The sequence below is a fragment of the Myripristis murdjan genome, chromosome 11, assembly GCF_902150065.1.
Source record: "Myripristis murdjan chromosome 11, fMyrMur1.1, whole genome shotgun sequence".
In the NCBI taxonomy this organism is placed as follows: Eukaryota; Metazoa; Chordata; class Actinopteri; order Holocentriformes; family Holocentridae; genus Myripristis; species Myripristis murdjan.
This window is the reverse complement of record NC_043990.1, coordinates 3643548-3669889: the sequence shown is the minus strand read 5'-3', so window position 1 is coordinate 3669889 and position 26342 is coordinate 3643548. Positions and strand designations below refer to the sequence as shown.

At 42.8% G+C, this 26342-nt stretch overlaps 1 protein-coding gene across 2 annotated transcripts in view; it reads left to right on the top strand.

Annotated features, from left to right (window-relative positions):
- The first annotated feature begins 3382 nt into the window (after positions 1-3382).
- Positions 3383-26342, top strand: part of enpp2l (ectonucleotide pyrophosphatase/phosphodiesterase 2-like) — a 74373-nt gene continuing 51413 nt past the window's right edge. The window contains exons 1-13 of one of the 2 annotated variants that reach the window (XM_030063841.1): positions 3383-3737; positions 8379-8481; positions 9451-9609; positions 10085-10210; positions 11786-11846; positions 12885-12982; positions 14368-14447; positions 14693-14812; positions 16469-16524; positions 19096-19161; positions 20724-20796; positions 22954-23062; positions 23304-23429. In XM_030063841.1, coding sequence (XP_029919701.1) covers positions 3720-3737; positions 8379-8481; positions 9451-9609; positions 10085-10210; positions 11786-11846; positions 12885-12982; positions 14368-14447; positions 14693-14812; positions 16469-16524; positions 19096-19161; positions 20724-20796; positions 22954-23062; positions 23304-23429 — 1195 coding nt within the window. In that variant the 5' untranslated portion in view covers positions 3383-3719. Of the gene's footprint in view, positions 3738-8378; positions 8482-9450; positions 9610-10084; positions 10211-11782; positions 11847-12884; positions 12983-14367; positions 14448-14692; positions 14813-16468; positions 16525-19095; positions 19162-20723; positions 20797-22953; positions 23063-23303; positions 23430-26342 lie in introns of both variants that reach the window. The other variant, XM_030063840.1, reaches the window with a different exon arrangement.

The window sequence follows — 26342 nt, the reverse complement described above, 5'->3', positions numbered from 1 at the left end:
CAAAGGGCAAGGGCAGTGACTCTCAGGGGGATCCAGGTGGGTCCCCAGACCCAGAAATCCATCCATCCACTGTCCGAACCGCTTATCCTCACAAGGGTCGCGGGGGGTTGCTGGAGCCTATCCTAGTGCTCATTGGGCGGAAGGCAGGGAAACACCCTGAACAGGTCGCCAGTCCGTCGCAGGGGGGGTCCCCAGAAATATGGGGAATATTTTAATTTCACTCTTATTTCACAGACTAGCAGTAATGAGAGAGTGAATGACTTGGTTTCACACTCTTCACTGTTAATCTGCCAATCAGAGCTTGAGGTTATTTACTCTTGTGCTCACAGCTGACAACTGCATGGAAGCAGAATTTACATTAATAAAACATCGAAAAAGTGTCTGCATGCACACAGCAATATACAACACAAACACACACACACACACAAAAAGTCAAAGAAAACCCCAGAGACTTCTGCTATCCATCTAATCTGCAGTATGGACGGTTATGGAATGCCTAAATCTTATCAGATGGAGATCCCTGTCATGATATCTTATTAAATTTTGGGGGGTCCTCGACACCAAAAAAGTCGAGTGCAGCTGGAGTGGAGGAGAGAGATGAGATCTCGCTCTTGGATTATTGTTGTTTCTGTTTATCTGATGTGCTCTGACAGTGGTTCGTCTATACGTTCTGTGCTGGCTCTCAGAGGACGGTGAAGTTTTTTTGAAGTCTGAGAGGTAAATCTCCATGTGTGCTGTGTGAGCGTTACGTGCAGTGAGCCGCGCAGGGCAGCACACACTCTGTGGGTGGCTTGTACACACACTGCACTTCCCGTTAGCCTTGAAAGGACTCGTGTTCCTCTGTTGTTTTCTGCAGTGGGCGATTAGCGAGGGGCAACGAGCAGGTGAACCGTCTCCTCCCACACATCCAGCCCCCATAATTTCACAAACATGGGATAATTAGGCTCCATCTGCAGAGCGACAGACGTTTTGAGTCGAATGAAGCAGATTTGTAGAGCCCTTAATCACAATGACAGCGATAAAAGGGCCCTGCGACGCCCACGCGATGAGAGGACAAATTAAAACGACACCCAGAAATCTCAGATCCTCGCTGAGAACAAGGAGAATCCCACAAGATAAAAAAAACTGTTTGTGGATAAAAAGAAATCAAAGAGAACTGAGGCATCATACAGACACCGTTTTTTACACTCCACAGAGCAAAATAACTTGACTAATGACTAAGACCTGTGTATAAACATAATATTAAAGACTTTTAGTTTTACTCATAAATTGTTCTGAGTGATTCGACAGTGAAAATGGTGACACTTGGTCGGAGAAATAGGTTTCAGGGGCGATTTCACCCTCAAAAACCAAATAATCACCAATATAAGGGCCAGAAGGCAGGGTCATGTGTTTTCTTACAGTTATTAAAAATAAAGAAGAAGAAAAAACAAAAGACCAGCTACAAGGTGAGCGGCTCTGCGTGGTTTTGGGATAATAACATAACAACATCTGGCAAAGTAAAGCTGATCTGGGCATACTGATGTTGTTTTTGACTGTGGATTAACGTACATTGTCCCTTCTCAAATAAACAATACAAGAAAACAACAATAAAATACCGTATTTCACCAATTAATCGCCCGGGCGTTTAATATGCCAAATCAACTTGGACCCCGGGCGTTTAAACACAGACGCACAGACCTGCACCAGGCCATTATCGTGATGACAGCTACTGTCCAACATATTTACAGTCGGTCGATTTAAGATTACGGTACACCCTTTTTTTCTAACGTTAGCTAGCGCTCTTATTTTGCCAGAAAACAAAAGTACCGCATTGTTATTGTGCGGATAACTGTTTACTTCTGCAAAAATAAGGTGAGTAGCCTTATTTTGGGTTTACCTCAATATAATGCAAATAATCGCCCCGGCGGTTATTCGGGTGGGCGTTTAATACGCGAAATGGGTGCAGACCCCAGGCGATTATAAGAACCAGGCGGCTATTTGCGGCCGGGCGATTAATTGGTGAAATACGGTAGCTGGCTCATCATTAGAAAGAAACACAAAGGCATGTAAGGAAATTAGAGTTAGAGATTATTTTTCTAACTTTGGACCAAATAATGGACAAGCTGAAGTTAAAGTTCAAGGACCAAGAGAGCACATGCCAGCATGAGCATGGAGCATATCTTGGAATCTGCGGGGTGGATTACCATGAGACTGGATGAGCACCTTCATGCTCCCCAGAGGATGGATCCTGTCGAGCGCGGTGACCTCATGACTCTCATCTCACGCCACCCTCAGCCTGAAATGTCGACTTTGCACATAGTTTGTCCTGGAAATCTTATATCGCAGTGATATTTGGTGAGAACATCCATGATATCCACAACTAAAGTACCAGATTTCACATGTCAAACTGTATTGGGCCCATGGGCACATTGATGCTCCACAGAGGATGAACCCTGCCGACTTTGGTGAACTACCTTTCTTCTGGCGCCACCCTGAGGCCAAAATGTACAAATCAATTCCCCCGCTGCTTGTGTTCCCCTACCATGCAACAAACCATTTTTTGTTTTTACAAAAACTAAAGGCACAAAAACAAAACAGGGAGAAAGAGAGCAATTATAAGCAAATCACGTACAGTAGGTGCAAGGCTATCAAAAAACATGCCAGCGAAGGAAAAATAACGCCTGCATGCTCTGCTGAAAAACACACATTTCAATCCAAACTAGATCTTGGTCTTACCTGATGATAAAATGACCAGACTATTAAAATTTGTAGCGTGGAGCAGAGCATGCTGGCACTACTTTTTCCCTCACTGACAAAACAAACAAACAAACAAACAAGACAAAAAACATAACTAAATAAAAGCCCCTGCTGTTGTGTCTGCACATGCGCGCTGCATAGGTTTATGGCTGCATAGGAAAACAATAATTGGCAGAAATGAAGAGAACCTGATCATCATCATCACCCTGAGGAGTTCATCATGAGCCACAGATTCAGGTATGCAGCGACCATAGTGTTAAGACATTTATAATGAGAATAATCAGCATCAAAGAGCTTCTACTTTCAGTAACACTGGGTAACACTGTGATTTTTTTCCCTGACTGGCTGCGGGACACTTGGATGACTTTAGCGTCTGAGCGCTCATCACTTCAGGCTCTTCCACGGAGGTTCAGCCTCCTGGCACCGAATCCAACGAGCGGCAGAGAAAAACCACTTGACTAACAGGCGAAACTGCGGAGGAGAAAGTTGGAAATAAGATAATCCCTCCCCCTCCTCCTCCTCCTCCTCCTCCCTTTCCCCCTGTGAGTGCCTCATCTCTCTCTCTCTCTCTCTCTCTCTCTCTCTCTCTCTCTCTCTCTCTCTCTCTCTCCCTCTGTGGTCGTTGCGTAGGAGTGAGTGCTGACTGTGTTGGACTCCGGAGCGTCACCTCGACCCGACGCACTATTGTACCAGAGCGCAGCTGTTACCGTTTCACCATTACTTCATGCTTATTGGCCCAAAGCAAAAAAAAAAAAAAAAAGGCAAAGGCAAACAACTCGAGGGAGAGAGAAAGAGGGAGAGAGAGAGAGAGAGAGAGAGAGAGAGAGAGAGAGAGAGAGAGAGAGAGAGCTGGACCCCTGCGCTCATCGATTCGCAGAGGCGCACAGAGGAGCCTGGACGGGACGCCGCTGCCCCGCTATTTTTAATCTCTTTTGTGTTTTTTAGGTTGGAATGCAAACAGCGGATTCACTATCTGGACAATGCAACTGGGAATTTTGGTACGGTAAGACTGTGGCGGGTTTGTTGTTTAAGTCCCATACAGGAATAGGCTGCTGATTTATTTTGTTTGATTTTTTTTTTTTTTTTTTTTTTTTTTAATTTCGATGGCTGACGCGTTGTCCCAGCCGCAGAGGCAAACTGCGCTCGTTGCAGAGGTGAAGCCGCCGTATCGACCCGGGACAGAGGCGACTGCACTTTGCCTCACATCAATGCCAGGCCTGATATCTGGAGGCTTACCTTAAGACAGGACATTACATAATCTGCGGATTTTGGTCGGATGACACTGTCCCGGGCTGGTGGGACTCAACACACTGTGGTGATGATGATGATGATGATGATGATGATGATGATGATGATTTTGTGTGTGTGTGTGTGTGTGTGGGTCTTTTCTTTTTGTGCCGGGACAGCTCAGTGTCAACAGTGACACACGCGCATGTTTACCTGGGGAGGTAAAGGTAAACACCGCGGCGGGTTAATGGTTAACCCGCAGACTGGCCCCTTTTACCAAAAGCTGTGACCGAGCCGTGTCTGTCTGGTTTTGGCAGTAGCATCATCATCATCATCATCATCATCATCATCATTAGAGGAAGTGGGAGACTAATTAGACAACTGATCACACAGCTGACAGTGGAGAAAGTCAATACATTCCCCAATTACCTTAATGCCAAATTAATTCATAATGATCCTGTAATGTTCATATAGGAGCTGAGTCATGTAATTCGTGGTTTGTAATTCCTGTTGCCTGTGGTATATTCTTCAACAAAATCTCCATCTTGACAAGTCATTTAGTCTAATTTTCAATGTTCAAATTTAGTTTTTCTTCAAAAGAGGTAAAAAAAAAAAAAAAAAATAGAGAGAGATAATACTTCTTGTTTCCTCTGCAGTTTCACTTGTTTCAGGATTTTGTTCATGGAAAGCATAAATCTGTTCAAACAAGGCAGATGAGCCACTACAGGATCTAGAAAATGACTTGATTCAAGTAAATTTTGGAAACAAGTTCATTAGCGTTGGAAACAAGTGGGATTATCTCATACCAGATTTTTTTTTTTTTACCTTGTTTGAAGACCTAAGTAAGACTGGAGACTCCTGGAGTGTTTTGCAGTGATGTCTCTATAGTACCCCCTCCAAAATTCATCACGGGGTTGCGGTACACGATGTCCCGGCCCTGCGGTTCAAACGCCACATGGGAACGCTCGATGTTTGCATTGAGCTCAGATGGAAAAGCTCTAATTGCAGCTGAATCTGTTCAACATGTCGAGCCGCGCTGCCGTCCTGACGCTTCCACCTGATTCAAGTCAGATGTCAGCAAACTGGATGGTGGGATACCAGGGCAACGGCGCTGGTTTCCCCGGAGGGTTTCCCAGCAGCATCACTCCAGCTTCACTGTCACCTCCGTGTTTCAGAAGCAGAGGATGTCTTAGGTCACCCACTCTCCAGCCGGGGATATACAGTATGTCTGTATCGCGATACCCCAAGTTTCAGTTCAAGATATGGTAATGCAGCGATGTGAGGCAGCTAAATGAATCGAGATGTCAGCTACTTTTTGACCTCTGGCCTCTTGGGGTCAGAGGTCATCCTCAGAGGACGTCTGGGTTTCCAGGTCGTCTGACAATAAGGGCCAGTTTCTGACACATTTCCACAACAGAGCGCTCAACATCCAGTCAACAAAAAAATGCAAATCTTACAGAAATCTGCAAGTGGCAAAAGTTTTCGACACCAAATCAAAGCCTGAATTTTTCTGTGATGTTCCTCAAGGTCTTGGTGTCCTGATGTGGGATTTTTTTAGGGATTTTTGGCCACTTTTATTAATATTAACGTGGTCAAAAATGGTTAAATTTTGCACCAAATGTGTGAAACAAATAGTATCGACATAAAAATTGTTGCAACAAATTATGACATTTAGCATGGGAATGGCCGTCATATGCTCTTATCATAATATTCCAACCCTTATAGACTTTAAATAGATAAAAAGTAAAATCATCACTGAGTCGTATCGTGAGTCAAGCTTAATTGTCGTCCCTTTCCTGGACAGCCAACATTTTCTCAGTTCAGGCTCCCTGGGAAAAATCAGCATCGTCTGAGTGTCGGAGGTCTGAATCTGAAGGCGTCGTGAGGAGAAAGTCTGCGAGCCCCTGCCGTGCTCACGGAGCGGCGCTGCGTAAACACAGTTTTAGGTTTCAGGTTTTGCAGGAAAACTCCCCGTTTCCTCCAAACTGCCCACTGCAGTCACTGGTTTCCTACATTTCCCAGAGTGCTTTGTGACAGCCCCCATAGAAGATATGAGGACTAAATAAAACAATGAAACAGTACTAGCAGAATTAGACAGAACGTTTCACAAAAAACAGAGACAACAAGACAATAAAACAAAACCACATGTGATAAAAACAAACAAAAACTCATACTCCAAGCAGAGCATGAAAATGCATCACTCATAATAATAGTCTATTATTACCAATGATAGCATTAAATAATAACATTAGAAAACATAATTCTAATTATAGAGGTGTTATTATGGACATGTGCAGCTGGTCCAGGGCTGATGTTATTTAGCTGTTTAATGATTTAACTGCAGTGATTTTGTACCTTTATTACAGTGCAATAACTCTGTGTATGCGCGGTGTATATAGGTATACTTTTACACATGTGCTCAGTTACTTATTTATATATTTAATGTTGTAATACTTTGTAGAGTTCATGCACATATTTATACATAATGCACATACGTTTTTTCAAATTTCAAATGCACACGTTTTTATACACCTTATTTCTTATAGTTTAACTTATGCTTATTAACACACTCAGTGTCTACTTCATCAGCTCCACCTGTATAATCTAATCTAATCCAATCCAGCTGTTTTGCCATAAAGTTTCCTCTCCTGCTGCCTCTAATGCTCAGCTTGTCTTGTTGGCATTGAGCTCATAGTTGGTGCTGCTGTTTCCAATATTTTGTCCCACTCATTGTATATAAATAGGGAGGGACACAAAATCGGAAACACCTCTCAGTATAATGCAGTCCAGTAGCAGACCTCTGCAAACTACAACCTCAGGAATAAACACAGAATTAAACTGACACATTCTGCACAATGTCAACATAAACTGAACATTATACATTTTGCTGAAAGGCAGAATTCATGTTGATCTGGACTGCATTAGACTGGACAGGTGGAGCTGATAGATGTTCTTCTCTTGGGAATTTGGGCAACTGCAGCTGACCCAGTTTCCCAGTTTGACCTGGTTTGATTCTGACGACATGGATCAAATATTTACAGGTGGATTATTCCAGCCGGAGGGTCAGAGAGGTTTTCTTACGGACTGCAGGAACAGAAAAAAGAGGAGCTGTACGGAGGGTCTCGATGGATAATTAGAGGTTAAAGTCACTATAAGCTGTTTTTAAATAGTGAGGCTAGTTGAAATGCATATTTTACATTTAAAACAAACTGCAGCTGGTGTTGCTGGGCCAGTTAAGAGTTTCATACACTACATACACGGTGCAATGATGAGTTAGAGACTGTAAATGAGATATACAACATCAGCGGTTGCATCAGTTGTCATTCAAGCTTCTCTCTAACAAAAAATGAGTATCAGTTTCTGCTTTCTGTAAACAACACCAGCACCGAGGTTCATTTTCCTCGCAGTGCAACGTGAGCAAGGTCGTGCAGCTTGACGGCGAAGGAGCGCGAGGTTTTCCTCCCGGGTGAAAACATGAGAGGTGCGTCCACTCGACTGTTTTCCCAGGGAATGTTTTTGCTCACCGTCCTCCCCGTCTAAACTCTCGCCAGTTCACCTCATCATTCTGTTGTGATTGTAAAATGATTTTCCCTGCAGCATTTCTTCACAACATTTGCTTTTTTCCCAACGCAATAACACCGAGTTCCATGCGGTGTGCTTAAAACGAGGAGAAAACTTTACATCTGATGGTAAAAAAAAACAAAAAAAACAAGTGTCTCAGAGTTGATGTGGACACTGGTGTGTAAATGGTTTTCCACTCATGAAGCTGCTGGTTGGCTTTATGGACAGTTTGCTGTGAACACCTTCAAAGTTTCTAATTTATTCCATAATATACTGTAAATATTTGGCCGGAGCGAAGGTGCTAGTTTGATTTGACAGCGTGAGTAGTGGTTTACTCATCGAGCTGTGCTGAAGTGCCGTTGAGCAAGACTCTCAGCCTCCACTTGCTGTTGTTGAGGTTGACCTCTTGACCTCTGAGCTCTGCCTTGCCCGAAATGTGTGCATGAGAGGAAAAGCAAAGGAGCAAATGCTGAAATGACAAAAAACAAACAAAAAAAAAATAGTTTCAGCTTCACAAAAACTGAGATGTGCTCGTTTTCCCTTGTTTTTTCATCATTTTACAATTTTTTTTTTTTTTTTGGATGGAGGTCAGGTGATCCTCTGGGCTCAGCTGGCTTGTGAGCAGCATTTATCATTATTTTTTTTATTATTATTGGCAAACAAAATGATTAATCAGTTAACTGACATAATCAGTCGAACATGAGATCCCTGTTAGCTGTAGCCTTGTTAAACTCAGCGGGACGTCCCGGGTTAATCTGAGGTCCCCTTACCAACACTTTCACTCTCCAGAGACCAGCGCGGCGCCCCCTGTGTGTTTCTCTGAGCCGTGACCGTGTGCTGTGCCTCCTCAGGTAGTGGTGCTGCTGTGCCTGCTGGCGAGCGACGGCGGCAGGGCGTACGTGTTCCAAGCCACCCGGCCTGGAGAGGGAGGAGACCCCCCGCCTCAGGGCAAAAGTGAGACCGGCCTCGACGCCTCATTATGTGACTTTGCTACTCTTTTAATCAAGAATTTAAAAAAATGTGAAGTGGATGTTGGAATAGGACAGCGTGTTCAGGCCACTGTAGATGGGGTGATGTAAGTCGTAAATTTGCAACAAAAAAAAAAAACAGATTTATGAGAAAAATCCGTGAAATTCTTAGATTATAAAGTCACAAATTTGCGAGACATTAACTCAGAAAAATAGCAGCCGTGTCTCAGGCCTGCAGCTGATGACCTCAGCAGATTCTACTCTGACATGGGATTCAGGAACAAGGAGATCCTGCTGATCTGAGCCCAGAATCAGCAGATTGTTTTCTTCTGAATCGGCCCAAGTCACAGCAGCGTCTCTTCAGAGTCCACATGCTGAGGAGGAGATTGGGGTTCTGGACTCAAACCAGCAGGATTTCCCTGTGACTGAACAGCTAGTTTTCAGGTTTTTTTTCTCATAAATTTACGACTTTAATCTTGGAAATTCTTTTTTTCTTGGAATATTACCCCCCCTACTCCTGGCTTCATAATTTTTTTCCCCTTATAACGGGCTAAATACGCCGTCATATTGGAAACGTCGCAAAAAAATAAAAATAAATCCATCTAATAAGTCATTTAGTCTCATGATAATCAACTTTCTGTCAAATTTATTGACTCAAGTGTCATTTTCCAGGTCCTAGTTCAGCAGATCTGCCTTATTGGGATTATTTCATCCCACTGGTGGATTTTTTTTTTTCACATTGTTTGAATAAAAACAAGATTTGAACCCTGAGCCTGAAAATGAGACTAAACAACTTGTTAGCATGGGTATTTTTTTGCAGTGTGTGTGAAAACTGAAGCGAACGTTGTATGGGAAACGAGTTAAAGTAGAAAGTTAAATGACTGCATGAAAAGGTTTTATCACTGCACGAAGACGAGCTGTTTGACAGCCCCGTTGTGTCTTCCCGTCCTGGCAGCAGCCATCTCCGACTCCCTGTGGGTGAGCTCGGCGGGAACCTGCAAGGGCCGCTGCTTCGAGCTGGAGGAGGCCAAGCCGCCGGGCTGCAGATGTGACAATCTGTGTAAAACCTACTACAGCTGCTGCTTCGACTTCGATGACCACTGCCTGAAAACAGGTCAGCCTGACGTCCTGCACGCTCCCGTTGTTTAGCACGCTGTGTGGATGTGCTTTGTTATGTGTTGTAGCTGATTAATAGCAACAATGGTGAAACAAATGGGAGAAAAATATTAAAAGGTAAAAAAAAATCCAAATCTGCAAAAGAGAAGCATCTAATCTGGAAGAGTGATGAGAGCAAATGCACCAAATAGTGAGTCAAAGTAAAAATGTTCCACTTTAGACTCCAGCAAACCTGTCGTTGTGATTCCTCTCAGAGTTTCAGTCTCTCCCAGTTCAGTTCAGTTGATTTTCTTCTCCAACTCATCATTTATCTCACTTACATGTACCAGCGGCGGTGATTTGACCGTGAAACCTGCTGCTGTGCTGCTCACCTTCATGAATACTGTACCTGCTGAGTCCTCCATGCTGTGTTTGACCCGCTGGAGTGAATTCAGTGACATTTAATCGAACCTTTAATGCTTCCTGTGTGTCAGCGGGGGGGTTCGAGTGCACCGCGGAGCGCTGCGGCGAGGAGAGGAACGACGACCACGCCTGCCACTGCTCAGAAGACTGCCTGCAGAAGGGAGACTGCTGCACCAACTACAAGTCGGTCTGCAAAGGTACCAGACCCCGAGTCCCTGCATGTGCATGCCCAAGTCATTTTACATGAGGTCGGTAAAATCATGTTAACATAGGTTATGCCAGCTGTTTGCGTGCCTTTTACAAACATTAATGAAAGAACATCTTGTCCTAAAGAGCTCACTGAGTTCCAGCGTGCTGCTGGAATAGTGATGGAACAGGAAGCCACCGCTGCAACAAGTCAGCTGCTCAAGTTTCTTCCCTCCTAGATATTCCACCATCAGCTGGAAGTGGGATTATTGCAAAGTGGAAGCGTTTAGGAACCACAGCGACTCGGCCACCAGGGGGCGGCACCACGTAAAGTTACAGCGCCGAGGCTCATAGTGCGTCAAAGAGTCCGACGCTCTGCCGCCTCAGTACCTGCAGAGCTCCAAACCTCCTCTGGCATCAACATCAGCACAGAAACTGAGCGCCGGGAGCTTCATGGCCACCAATCAGGCTCCTCCATGTGGCGGTCTGATGGACAAGTCTGGGTTTGGGGAACGCCAGGAGAATGTTCCCTGCCTCCAGGAGAACGTTCCCTGCCTCCAGGAGAACGTTCCCTGCCTGAGCGCATTGTGCCGACTGTGCAGTTTGCTGGAGGAGGGGTCACGCTGTGGGCTGGTGTTTCTGGGCTCGGCCTCGGCCCCTCAGCTCCACTGAAGGGAAATCTGAACGCTTCAGCTCACCGACACATTTGGACAATTCTCTGCTTCCAGCTCTGTGGGACCAGTTTGGGGAAGGAAGGCCCTTTCCTGTCCCAGCATGACTGAGCCCCAGTGCACAGAGCAGCTCCATAAAGGCGTGGCCGGCTGAGTTTGGGGTGGAAGAACTTGAGAGCCCCGACCTCAACCCCATCCAACACCTTTGGGATCAACTAGGATGGAGACTGGGAGCCGGGCCCTCTGGTCCAACATCAGAGTCTGAGCTCACAAAGGCTCCTCTGGACACACACACAGACACTCCAACATCTGGCAGAAAGCCTCCCAGAAGAGTGGAAGCTGTTCTGCTGCAAAGGACCAACTCCATATTAATGAATGCCTCTGGATTTAGGACGGAGCTCAGAGAAGCTCCTGCAGGTGGACCAAGACTTTTGTCCATATAGTGAATTTACAAGCCAAAAACAAGGAAGAGTAGAAGGTGACTGCAGACGTTATCTCACCTAAAGCTGCTGCAAGTGTTGCCCCTCTGAAAAATACTTCACTTCATCTCCATCTCATCTCTGGGCATCTTCTTATTATACGTCCACAGGGATAATTTAGAAAAAATCACAAAGAAAGATCAGGTTAACTCCTGTCCCACAGCTACCGATCAAACAGATACCAAGGAGGGAACGCAGTCTGTAAAAATCTATAAAATGACTGAGATGCTCTTTCAATAATGGTTTAATAATTACCCCACCTCCTCATGGGACGATGTTCCCGACTGAATAGGGCTTTTGTAGTCGTGTCTCAAATCTCCATGGAGCCAATTTGCCGGTTCTTCAATGGGAGTAACTGAACATCACATTTAGAAATCTAATATTAATGTACATGCAAATTAACTAAATGAAAGCGCTCTGCTCTCCTGTGGTTCAGGTGAAACTGCGTGGGTCCAGGATGACTGTGAGGAGATCAAGAGCGCCGAATGTCCCGCAGGGTGAGTTTCAAACCGACCCTCTCAAACCCTTTTAACTTTGAGTTTCCCTTAAATTTGGATGTTTTCCCCCATGCTGTATGAAACTGGCACATCCATGTTGTGTCTCTGCTGAAACTCCATCACGCTGATACTGAGGGAGATATTGAAATACTGTTTTATGGCTGCAGAATCACATTGAATAGAAAAGATCCACATGTCCTGCGTGAACACAGAGGTTTTCTTCTTCTTCAGCAGTGTCATGTGCCGTGTGCCGGTACTGCAGCCAAATTAGAAAACTCTGAGCCACATCTACTTAGCGACAGTTGATGATGCATCACTGTGCACTTGGTTTGTTCAAGTCAAAGAAATCACTTTAAAATATATTTAAATTTAATGCATTTTTGTATATTTTTGCTCTTTTGATAAGACCTGTTGTGTGGTTTACTACAGCCTAATACACATAAAGCAAACAACAAAACCACCACCAACAATAATATGAAAAATAATTATAATAATATAGTAATAATAATAATAATAATAATAATAATAATAATAATAATTATTATTATTATTATTATTATTATTATTATTATTATCAAGAAAAACATATTGGATGATACCTGAAGTACAGGAATTGGAGCCAGATTGGAGCTGATAAAAAGTGCATCCCTGATTTGGACTGCAGGTTAAATTGTGGCAATAAAACATTCGAGGATGTGCGTCACAGCCATAATTCACCGTGTGCTGTATTTTATATTCACTTCAGCTGGACTGAAAAGGTAGTTGATGACTTTTCCCTTCACAGTCATGCAGTAAATTAATCTTTATTTAGTGCCTGAAGTCAGTTTGTTCTGGTGAAACCGCGTCTGTTTTGTGACTGCAGGGTTTAACACCGGCTGAGGTAAAAACATGGACCGCCTCTCTAGTCTGCAGACAAGTTGACTGCTGCTTGTTTAACCCTTCAAACCCTCTGTCTGAGTTTTTCAAGGCAGTAAAAACCCGCCGCAGCTTCCTTTTGATTAACGCTCTGCCGTGTTTCTGTCGTTTTGATGCTCTCAGCTTCATCCGCCCGCCGCTCATCATGCTGTCGGTGGACGGCTTCAGAGCCTCCTACCTGAAGAAGGGCAAAGCTGTCATCCCCAACATAGACAAGCTCCGTAAGTCCTGATCCTTTAAAGCACTTCACCTGAACACAGTGTTGCTGCTCGGAAAAGGTCTTTTATCATGTTGCACAGTCGTCGCCGCTGCAGAAACCATGGTGCAGTTTGGCTGTAAGACAAAAAATCACAATCACAATGAAACAGCATTTTGAGAATACTTTATTTCATGAATTTCCTGCTTAGAAAGGAAAAGCAGGTTCATAACGAGGTCAAAAAGTACTTTTAAATTTCATTTTGACTCTAATGAGAAGTCCAGATGCGAGGACTAGCAGATGTTTGTGGAGCTGTATTTTTTTTTTATTAACACAATTAGTAAGGGGAAACACTCACACTAACACGCAGGTATTTGTTGTAAATGTGTGCTTTTCCATGCCCACGCCTGCCCTCTGTCACTCGGCACAGTAAACCTGTCCCAGGTGACTCTGCTCCGTGTTGAAAACCTCCTCCGGCCTCAGCGGCGAGTTGAACTCCTCTGTCTCAGACACCAGTCATTGTTTTGTCAGGCGAAATGGGCCAAAAGCTGATCCCTGCCAATCTAAACAGACGCATGTTGACATCCCATCCATGACTCACCTGCTTCCTGAACATCACTCACACCGGGGCTGATACCACAGATGGAGGCTGTTCTGAGAAAGACAGCTGACAGTCCCACTGCTTAAATACAGATACAGACATGGATTCGATCGGTTTTCAGGAATCTTACGGAGAAAACGGAGCAGCGCCCTGGAAATCATGAGGGCAGTGTAGCCGACAGTTCAAGAGAGACCGCTTTAGAGCAAGACACAAAGAAGTAATTTTAAAAAACTAATAACATTAGAGGAAAGAATCATCCGTCCTCCTGTGGCGATACGTTTAAAGACCTCACAGACCTCCGTCCTCCTCCGACGATGTGTTTAATGACCTCACAGACCTCCATACACCGGTGGCGATATGTTTAATGACCTCACAGACCGCCATCCTCCTGTCGTGATGCGTTTAATGACCTCATAGACCACCTCCGTCTACAACAGCTCCATTATTACAACCCCCTCCACCGCTGCCATGCTTGTTGCTGTCAGAAACTTTGGACTCTGTGCTGCATTTGCATTTGCAAGTTCATTTGCATAAGAAACAAGTGAGGTTATCCAGTCACACTGGCAGATTTTCCAGTAGTTTTACCAGTAATGAAATTTTAAATGACAGAAATGGCAGAAATGTGTCACTGATCATAGTTTGTTTCTATCCAGTGGCCATTTCAGTCCTGACTAGACAAAAGTAATGAAGACATTTACAATTATACAGTGAATTACGTGATTGTTGTTTTTACTTGCTTGATTGAAGCTGTTGTTCATTGTTATCCCTGTCAGTATAATACTGACATATTTACTTGTGTTTCCTCTCAGGAACGTGTGGGACATCGGCTCCCTACATGCGGCCGGTCTACCCGACCAAGACCTTCCCCAATTTATACACACTCGCCACTGTAAGTCACTTTGTTTCATCCCTGAATCCTGCTTTATGTTGTTAGACTGATCAGTTATTGAAAACATTATAAACTAATTTACATCATAAACTCTTCAACGAAAGCATGCCAGGAGAGAATGTAATGCAAAGCTTTTAATTTGTGCAAAATCCACATTTTATCATTTCAACACAAATCCCTCTGTCTCACCTCTGTTTTTTTTTTTTTTTGGTACATGATGTCTCTTTTTCTCTCTCTCTCTGCAGGGTCTTTACCCAGAATCCCACGGGATAGTGGGAAACAACATGCATGACCCGGTGTTCGATGCCAACTTCAACCTGCGCGGCAGAGAGAAGCTGAATCACCGCTGGTGGGGCGGACAGCCGGTGAGTCTCCACACCAGCTGGGAGTCATCGGTTCAAAACGTCAGGCTGGCTGCCAAAAACTGGACTGGGTCAAAGATAAAAAAAAAAAAAAAAAAACTATTTAGAAGTGGCAAGAGTCCACAGTCATGTTGTGCAGGTGAAAGGATGATTTCTAAGACTGCACAAACAATCTGTGTCCAGTAGAGAAACCAACGTGTCACTTCTGGATATCTGAATAAACTCAACTCACAAATGCATCTTATAGCAAAAATTATAGGAAAAAAAAAAGAAATCTTACTGGAAGGATTCAGGGCTCTTTGTTTTCCCACATCAACAAATCTGAGCTCTGTCCAGCTCTCTGGTGTGTGTGTGTGTTTGTGTGTGTGTGTGTGGTTGCACCTCAGTTCCCTAGCAATTACATTCCCATACAACTAATCTGCATGCTCCCTTTATAAATTAACCTGGTTTTTGGGCTGTCCCAGATGAAAGATGACCAATGTCCGAGAAACATGGCCATATCTTCGGTCGTGGCTCCAAAACAGCGGTCACACTGTAAAAGAGGATCAAAGATGGCCGTCATGGTCTGGTGACCAAATATAGCCTGGGACAAAATGTGTGATAGAAATTTAGGATAACTACCTCACAATGCGACTGCTGCTATGACCTACATCTACTAGCCAAGCAATAGGAACGCAGCATAAAATGACGCCACTGATCAACGCAACACTGGAGGTAAAACGAGTAAAACGAAATGCTTGGGATTCCAACAAAGACGAAAACAACCATGTCCACATTCTCCTCCTCCTCTTCTTTGGATTTTTGTCCAAATACATTAATATCACTTAATGTTAATAATTAATATGAATACATCACTATTACAATGGCTCCATTCTTGCTGAGCTTCACTGTTTACCACTACAGCAGTGCAGAGTGATCACGTACGCCGATGATGTTTTCTTCTATATTGACTTGCGTCGTATCCAGTAAGATTCAAGTTGTACTGGTCCCCTCCCACTTCCACCAGTCATTAGGTTCACTGGGACTTTTCCCAGTTGAAAATCTCCCAGAAAGTCACAGATGGAGGAACATTTGAAGATCCGTCAGTTTGTTCAGTGGTTCTCAAACTCTTTTGTCTTCAGTCGCCCCTTTACCCGACGGCAACAGAAAACTAACAACAATCATATGATAACCTGCACCTTTTGAAGAATCTAACATTACAAATAAGAAATGGAGTGAAAGTTGCAGTTAGTGCCTCCTGAGTAGATTTATTTTAACACATTGCTTTGGGTTTTTTTTTTTTTTTTTTTTTTCTTTTGAACCAGTTCTTCTGGGTCATTTTAGGAGCCACCTCTCCATGTTTTACCAACTTCCTTGCTAGCTAGCCCTCAATTTCAAGTTGCAAATGCGCACTTTAAATCCTACTATTATCATCAAAAAAGCAGAAAATCCTGTAATATATTAATAATTTATTCTTATTGTTTTCTATTTTCAGATGTTTCTCACATACCCTCTGTAGTACCTCCGTGTACCACAAGGGGTACGCATCCCCTCATTTGGGTCTGTTAGTTAATTATGTGTAAGTGTCTAAGAGGCAGCTAGAAAGATGGAGTCAGCTGGAAAAGTGTTTGAATGTTTGTCAGGTGTATTAATCCAAGTCTAATTTTCCTTGGGGTCTAGATCTGGATCACAGCGGAGAAACAAGGAGTGAAAGCAGGAACTTTCTTCTGGCCTTGGTGAGTTTTGGCATTGGATTATTTTTCAAAATTCAAGAGTCAGAATGATTGTATGTTCATGTGTTCTGTGTATAAATGCTTGAAAAGAGATCACAGTTATGCTGGATTATGGACTGGACTGGAATGTGCACACTGCAGTGGAATTATCACAGTTGTAATTGATCCTGAAGCCCATCATGTTTATTAGTGGATCTTGTAGTAATGCGTGACATCATGAAAAAAACCTACTTTCTGCTGACAGTAGGTCAAAAGCCTGCAATGTTTGGAATAGCGGATATTGCAAAAAAAAAAAAAAAAAAAGGTTGTGATTGCAAAATATGTTTTTCTAGATGTTAAAATACCAAGAAAGACTGACACATAGCGTTATAAAACAGGAAATCATATGCAGCATGTGTAGTTCTTTGGAAACTTTTGGAGAACAAACGAGAAAAAAAAAAAAAACACATGCGAGATCCCCAAAAAACAAAAAAGCCTGGAGAAAAGAACCAAAGTCTGTGTCACCAACTCAAAACCGCTGACACTTTATTCAAGAAGATGAGATCACAAAGCCCTGCATCCACATCTACATGCAAAAACACAAAGCTACTCCAGAATAACCCCAGGCACCATGCAAAGTACGCTGGCAGGTTCCCAGGCCTCACTGATAAAAGTTGCATCACATAATCCAACTTTTTTTTTTTTTTTCATTTTTCCTGTAACAAATCCCAGCTGTTTCATAATCATCTTTCATCTGTCAGGTTGCTTCACCTCTCAGCAGAATCTGATTTTTCATTTTCTTTGGCAAGGCAGTTTTTTTAAACTCATTGTACCTTATTGTTTCTATGATCATAACAAAGATGTAGCTGTAAATATTAATTACACATCTTAAAATATGTGTTGAAGACATTTCGAAATTGGCCTTGCTGAAGTTATTTGCATATGCATGACCTAACAAGCACGAGGGCAAGAGAGGCCGGCTGCTCATCACATCCTGACTGGCCGACAATGGTCCCACACACACACACACACACATGCACACACACACACACACACACGCACACACACACACACACACTGCACAATACCCCCACTCAGTCCGCCACAGCAGACCTATTGAAGGCTCAAAGCGGAGCAGCCGTGGCAGCAGCTTGAGCGGCCAGCGAGCTCTGCTCATTTGCATGAACACACACGAGAGCCTGGTGTCAGCCGGAGCTACTGTCCTGCTCTGCCGCAAAAAAAAAAAAAAAAAGAAAAAGAAAAAGAAAAAGAAAACAATATTAATTTTGACAGTAATGTTAGTCAAAAGCTAGGAGGAAAAGTTAAAAGTGACAGACTGGTGTTATATTATTATATATTAGAAAAATATTATTATAAGGAGTACAGTAAACCGTTTAGCCTCTTATCTAGAACAGGCAAGAAATGACACTGCTCATTCCTTTGCTCAAGGGCACATCAAGAGGACTTACAGCATAATTCAAATCAAGTCAAGTCAATTTTATTTGTGTAGCCCAAAATCCCAAATTACACTTTTGCCTCAGAGGGATTTATAGCTGCACAACATCCTCTGAGATTTTTTTAAAAAATCCTTTAACCGGGAGAAAAAATAGGAAAAAAAACCTCAAGGAGAGCAACAGAGGACTGAAGTTACTTATAATCCAGCATAGAAACATGATAATAAAATTATAGTGGATTTATAATTTATATAAAGAGCTGAGTGGCCAGTTGCAGTGTTGGAGTTCGACGGGAATTGAACCTGAGGGCTTTTATTGTCACTGCACAGTGTCTTCATAAAATCAACACTCTGCACCGTCTCTTAGCAACAGCAAATGATGTCACACGACTCATGTCATGTGACCTACAGCTGAACTTCAACGTGGAGAAAAAGACAGAGAACAAATACAAGAAAGTTTTTGTTTATTTTGGGTTTTCATGAACTTCCCAAAATACTGAGCCCGTTGAGTACATGTGTTCATACTTTTACATACTTTTACATTCTCAGCACTTACTCAGAGTGAGTGTTGCTGAGACAGTATACAATGGAAATCAGTACACAGTGGTATACAGTGGACAGTGTATTGTTTAGTGTACATTTTCCTTTTTACACAGTCACTTGAAGGGGACCAGCCTGCCTCATGGGGACAAAATCCCTAAAAAAAAATCCCAAAGAAAAAAAAATTAGGGGTTGCTGGTTGAGGTCTGGGGAGGGGTTTGACCTCACCGCAGGAGACATTTTGGGATTTCATTCTTAAGTTCAATTTCTCGCTTCCTGATCAGCAAGAACATCGACCATCCCGACACCACAGCTGTGATTTACACCAATAATGTGAATGTACAGCGCCCTGTGTGGTGGTGATGCGACACTGCAGCCCTACTCTACGTTTTCAGGACTAAGTTACATAAAAATATAGATTATACAAGAGGTATTCTGTCTGTCCCACATCAGCCATGAGAAAATGAACACACCTGATCACTTATTCAGGTCGAGGAAATCCTGGTGCAGCTCAAACAGGAAACACGAGCTCCAGAATAAACTTCTGATGACACCGTGAGTCGTGTTTTATCGGACACTCATCGTCACCGTTTTGTCTGCAGGGTGATTCCTCTGGAGAGGAGGATTCTGACAATTCTGCGCTGGCTGCATCTGCCCGACGACGAGAGGTGTGTCCGCCCCTCACACACACACACACTCACACACACACAAAAACACACAAAAACACACAAAAACACACACGCCAGGTTTCCATTTGTCCTTGAACTGTTTGTCACTGGAACTGCACACTTATTCAGCGGTCAGGTTTTCTTTTTCCCTGTGCACTCGAACGCGACACATGCAGCTCGGGCAGAAACTGAACAGTCTGTACGGCGAAGTGGCTGTGAAGTGGCGAGATGTTTTGCTTAGACAAGCTGCGGTCTTACATAAGCATCAGCGTTTGTTTCAGCCTCGTGAACACAGCCGGCTCCACCAGAGACCGTGACATACAGTCAGGTCCATAAGTATTTGGACGGCGAGACAATATTTATAATTTTGCCCTTGTTCACCACCACAGTGGATCTGAAACGGAGAAATCAAGACGTAACTGAAATGCAGACAAACTGTGCATAACACACATAACTATAATTATAAGGATTACATTCAATAATTGGAGGAAAATGTGGAGTTTCCTCCTTTGAGACCACAAGATTACTGTTTCTTATGATTAGTTTTAAAAGGGTTGGTGCAAGAACTGCTGCAGCATCTCTGTTGAAGAGAGTGGAGAAAAGTTTTTTTTTTTTGCTGGTTCAGTGAAGGGGTCACTGGCTGAGGAAGTGTGTAAAGAGGAGAGTGTGTGAGAGACTTAGATGCTGTTTTTTTTGGTACTTGATTCAGGATGAGGTCAGGTGAGCTGTGCATTTTTTTTTTTTTTAGTACTTATTTCAGAATAATCTTAGTCAGTAAGAGTCTGTGGTAAAGAAGTCAGTGCTGCACTGGCAGATGATTGACAGGCCTTCTGTACTCACTGGGACTCAATTTCAGGGACTTTATATTTATTTTCAGGCTATTCTGTGGTGGAATTCATAGACTTGTTTTGCACTAAGTCATCATAGTGGTTAAAATTATCAATACTGTAAATTAACTGTCTAATGTGGGATGATGGTGTAGTTGATTGTCATCCCCTCTGTTGACCTTTACGAACACCAAAGACAAATTCAGTCTGTGTGGAGAAGCAGAGCTCCTCTGAACGGCCTCGCTCTCTAGTTTGTGTGTGTAAAGTTTGATGAGGCTGTGATTCTCCTAGAGGTCACTAGAGGTCATTTTCTCCAGCGACGTCCAGTGTGACAAAAGTGTCTGCCTGCAGTGAAATGGCTGCTATGGGGGCCAACATCATCACACAGGAATCAAATGTGGCTCATTGAATCCACAAGAGTCTCAGCTTTCCAGTCAAAGCCAACTGATGCAGCTCCAAGACTGTTTAGGCCCCAGTCTGCACACACACACCATTTTACAACAGGCCACAAGAACACATGTGGACTGCAGGCTTTGGGGCCCAAACTGCATGGGATTAGCAGAAGGTGGGCGTGTCTGCAAAGGGGAGAGCCGTGGCTGCCCAGAGAACCCATTTTCATTCACACAGCTGGAGGTCAGAGGTCAAGAGACCCCTGCTGAGAATGTCAACACCATAATTCACATCACAGCTTTAAAACGGTAAATGCAGATTTGTTTGTTTTTTTAATCTTTCCAGGCCTTACGTGTACGCTGTGCATTCAGAGCAGCCTGACACCTTCGGACATCGACTGGGACCCCTGAGCAGTGAGGTGTGTGTGTGTGTGTGTGTGTGTGTGTGTGTGTGTGTGTGAGAGAGAGAGAGAGAGAGAGAGAGAGAGAGAGAGAGAGAGAGAGAGAGAGAAAAAAACTGAAGGAAAAAGAACAAGACACAAACAGAGCATTGTGTGTCAGAGACGTGTGATTACGAAATAGAAACTGTGCTGAAGGAGAAATATATGTGTGGGAAAAAAAAGTAATGAGGTGTGTGTGTGTGTGTGTGTGTGTGTGTGTGTGTGTATAAACCCAAGTGTATGTTTGTACAAGTGTCTTTGCATGTGTTTGCAAGTTCCTATACGAGGGTGAGGTCGAGGAGAGGGAACAGAGAAGCGATCCTGCAGCAAAGTGTTTGATTACGTAACGGCGTCAGGCCTCCGGCTCGCCGCCTCTCACTCCTCATGTTCCCCTTTTCACTCAAACTGGAGAGAACACAGAGAACCTTAGGACGCGGCGCCGACAGGAAAAAACACGGAACATGCAAACCTAAAAGAAAATACTGCAGAAACGATCAGTTGTGTTGCTGATTAGACCGTAAAAAACATGCTTGATATTACCTGTGATACTCAATTAACTGCTTGTTTTTCACTATTGTAGATCAACATAAAATTAATGCTTTTTTTCATTCATCAGTTATTCAAATACAGTTTTTTTCAATCGCTTTTTCCAGTCAAATGAAACTGGGATCCACTTTGTCGTCATCTTCACCTCAAAACCACAGAAGTTTTCATTTGCAAATGTGTTCATACCGTTTCATTGGATTCACACATTTTTCACCTCTCACATGTGTCATTTACATGGCCCTGACTCCATTGACTTCACTATAGTCAAAAGCAAAACATCTGAAATGACCTGCATCTCTGTGAAATCACTAGTGCACCTGCATCACTGCCCTTTCCACAAATCACCATTCACCAATCAATCAGGATGCACTGACAAAAAAGTTGCCTATAAATTGTATTCTGTATTTTTTTCAACCCCTTTGAGTTTTTCTGTGTAATACTGTATGTGAATTACAGTATTTCAGTTTTTGCCATCAATACATTAAAATTTCACCTCAAGGTCTTTCTGAGTTTGGATGCAATTTTTTACTGTAAGTTCACATTTGAATGTGTAGCACACAGGAGAACCTTGTTCAAACTGACAGCTGTATTTTGTATTCTGCTGTCAGCTGTGTTACAGTGCAGTAGAGCTGACTGAAGGAATCTACTCATTTGGGCAGAAGTTATAATAAATTACATTAGTTATAATAAATATTGGCTTTTGCTACTTGCTTTACAATATGTAATGATGTAAATTGTCAAAAAAAAAAAAAAATGACTGCAATCCACACAGGAGAAAGTAAGGTTAAACCTGCTCAGACTGGAAAGGCTGTGTTGCATTTTGGTGTTGAGTATGAAGTGAGTGAGTGGATTAGTTGTGTTGGGCGGTGACAAAATGTGCTTTTGCTGCATGTCTGAAATGTTTTGGCATGGTAAGAGCCTTTTGCAAACAAAATGTGATATTTTGGGCAGAGCACCTCTCATTAGGCCGATGGATTTACTGTTTTGATACCAGCATTTCTGAGTTGACAGAGGAGGTAAAGAGATTGAAAAAAATATGTAAATAACTCATAGTTCAAATGCCAATTAAAATCATTAGTTGCATCTCAACTAAAGTGTGAAACAGTCATGTGTCCGTCATCAGGATGAAGTGACTTCTTTAAGCAGGTTAACAGCTGCAGGAGAGCAGGAAGCACGACACGTGTAGGCAGCCAATCAGCCAGCATTATTATTATTATTATTGTTTTTATCATTATTATTATTATTTTGGGAACACTTTACAATAAGAGTACAACAATTAACGTTAGTTAATGTCGTAATGGCTAATTAACTGTTAGTTAATGATTATTATGGCATTTACTAATGTTAATAATATCTCCAATAACCCTTAAATAACATATAAATTAATACCTTAGCATGAACAGCATTAGTACATGATTCTTAGACACATTAGTTAACGGTTAGTTAACTGTTACTTAATGTTTATTGCCTGTTACTTCATGTTTATTACGGCATTAACTAGCGTTAATTGTTGTACTCTTATTGTAAAGTGTTACCATTATTTTAATATCATTGCTAACAGTGTGTGTGTCCCTGTGCGCCCCGCCTCAGCTGGACAATCCTCTGAAGGAGATCGACAACATCATCGGCCACCTGATGAACGGCCTGAAGCAGATGAACCTGCACCGCTGCGTCAACGTCATCATCGTCGGAGACCACGGTGAGACGCACGCCGGACCTTTCATTTGAATTTTTTGAATTTTTTTTACTATGCCCCTCAGTTCCAGTCAGAAAATACACCTGATTGGATTGTCATCACATCACAGAATGGGCATTATCAGTCATATTCCTCTCCCAGAGGTGTTTTTTTTTTTTTTTATTTCACAGCATCTAAAATCCCGCCATCATTGTGAAGACATCGTTATTTATTTTTTAATATCTCTGTGTTTTGTGTGCGTCAGGCATGGAGGAGGCTCACTGCGACAGGACGGAGTTCCTCAGCAGCTACCCGCTCAACATCGACGAGATCGCACTGATCCCCGGCTCGCTGGGACGGATTCGACCCCAGGACCCCAAATCCACCACATGTAAGGCTGACCTGGGATCTGCCGCCGAGACACGGGACGGCCTAAGAAAATATTATGTTTTCCTAATTTGCTCAGGTTTCACAGGGTCAATAATGATGTTTTTGTCTTTTTGCTGAAAGTGGAAAGCACAGAGAGAAAAGTCAGACAGGACAAAACACGGAAGTTGCCAGGCTAAAGAAATAGTCAGCATATTAACTGATTAGACGAGCATATTAATTGTTATAATCAATCAATCACTTGCTTTCCGTCATTGCATATCATTACAAAATTAATCAGAATGAGTTCCTGGCTGCTGATCAGACTAAAGACTGGCTTTATTTTTTATCACTTTATTCATTAAATGATTTATCAATTAAATAATTCAAAGATGAATTGACAATTGAAATCATTAGTTGAAACAAACATTATTTTTTCCTCTGTTTCTACTATGTTACAGAGATTTTTTTACATAATTTGCTGATCACTTTTTTCTCATGTTTTTGAAGGAAATGAAGAGAATTAGTTCAGGTTCCAAAGGGTTAGTAAAGATGTTTTAACCTCCAAAATGGATATACTCCCTTTTGGATTTTAATTTTTACTGCAGGAAATCGCCTCTTTGTATTCACACTTGTTCACTGACTCATCGCAGCTTCACATATATTTTTCTCTGCAGTATAATCACGGGTACAGAACTCCTTGTCTCCGTCCCTCTGTGTGATAAGAAATACATTTATATAATCTTTCAGAAAATTAAATAGACAGGTATATTTGCCAGCCCAACATGCAGCGATTCAGACCAGTGAGCAGGAAACATAAAACAAAACCCTCAAAAAGTGTTGTGTTTTGTGAATTACAGTTGTCCCTCGCTATAACGCGGTTCACCTTTCGCGGCCTCGCAGTTTCGCGGATTTTTTTTAGTGCAATTTTGCATGCTTTTTTTTTTTTTTTTTTTTTTTTTTAAACAGCGCATTGTGTTCTGCATCCTGATTGGCTAAGGGAGAGCCCGCGCATTGTGTTCTGCGTCCTGATTGGCTAAGGGACTGTAGACCATTGTCAATCAATCTCCTCCGTGCCGTGTCTCCTGTACAGTACAGAATGCGTTCATTCTATAATACTGGACTTATTTTTCTACGAAGGTTTGAACTTTGAGAGTTTAAACAAGAGAGAAAAGTGAGAAAATGTTAATGCCTGTCTGAGAAAAGTATATAAAGTGTGTCGTGAGGGGTTTTACAGCCTTAAAACATCTAGAATAATTGTAAAAAAAAAAAAATTGTTGGAATAGGCCACAGAAAAGAACTGCATTATAAAACACGCCTAATAAAACGGGTGCTTCCCAAAATGTGATTGGCTGAGCCGCGTTCCATTACGTTGTAAAATCAGGGTAACCCGCTGGCAGACCGCAGCACAAAATATCCCTGCGCCAGTGTAAACGGACAGAGCGTTGCCTAGCAACCAACTACTCTGCGCTCCACTTCCTCGTTAGGTCACATTTGTTTCAAGACTTTTGTGAACAAAATGTCAGACTTTGTGGTGAATTTGATTTGCTGGGTGGCCTGAGCCTGGATGAGTGGTTGGAGGAGGTACTTGGTGTCTGTTAAAAGACGCTGAATTCACCACCAGCAATGTTTTTGCCGGTGTGGTAAAGAAACTCCGCCGAGAAGGACGTGACAAATCTTCCCACCACCAAGCCATAACCGAGGCAGACTGCCAGAAGATGAAGCACTTTCAGGTACGAAGTTCAAACACACCTTGGGGGCTTGTCTGTAAAGTGTGGTTTGACGTGCAGCTTCATATGGGACGCAGGGCGAACAAGGGCAACCGTAAAGCCCGACTCTTTCAGCATTCGCCACGACGAAAATGGCCCAAAATATGTCACCCTGAATGGACAAAAATCACAAAGATGCTGCCGAAAAAACACAGACAGCCTGAGGGGATTCATATATGAGCAGCCGGGTAACCCACTGTGTCCGGTGGCCTCCCTGGAGAAATAGCCTCCCTCTCCCTGCTGCCTTATCCACCTGCCTTTTATCTCCATCCAAAGCGGACACAGTGTGACAGCGCCGATGTATGGTAAATTAACAGTTTACTTTTATTATTATTGTTATTGTTACATCCGACGTTAGGCATACGTCTGCACAAAAACACACCTGTCGCGAAACGCACGCCACCGTGCCTGCAAAGAGGAGTCCAAACATAATTGAACATTATTTTAACAATTGCACTATTAATGGAAATATCCAATTCAACATTAACGAGCCCAGATAGCCTGATGTGACATGATGATGGCGCTAGATGAAAAAGCGATCTTAGCGTCTGTGTTGCTTGGCAACTATTCTGTCCACTCTGTCTTGCTTGGTGGAAGAATGAATAGTTCTCAATTTTATTGTTGTATTATTACCAATAAATTATTGATTTTTTTCTTGTGTGTTTATTTTATGGGCTATATGTAGGGTAACCGTTTTATAAAGGCACTCTAAGGGTGCGTTCCGATCGCCCTGTAGTTCCCTGCCCAGTGGACCACACAGGGTGCGCCGCCGTGTTCAGTGTGATTCCAAACCACAGGGAGCAGTTCGAACGGTCCTGTGAACTGAGCAGGGAACAAGTGAACAACGGCTCCTCACTTCGCCCTGTTCGCCAACGGATATTACCCATCAGTCACTGCGCGCCGGCGAGTCGAACCAACGGTTAACTCTCGTTGTTTATGGCAACAACAAGCAGGTGCTCGAGACGCGGCGGTTATTTCTCTCACCACCGTCATTATTAAGGATTTTAAAATAATCTGTCAGTGATCAACATATAATATGACACACAATTTGTAAATGATGTGATACGAATCTCTTCAGGAATGACACCGTACATCTTGCAATGAAATCACATTTATTTATAAGTTTTTGCTTGTTAAGATAAGTTGATTATGCTGACCACAACGAGGTG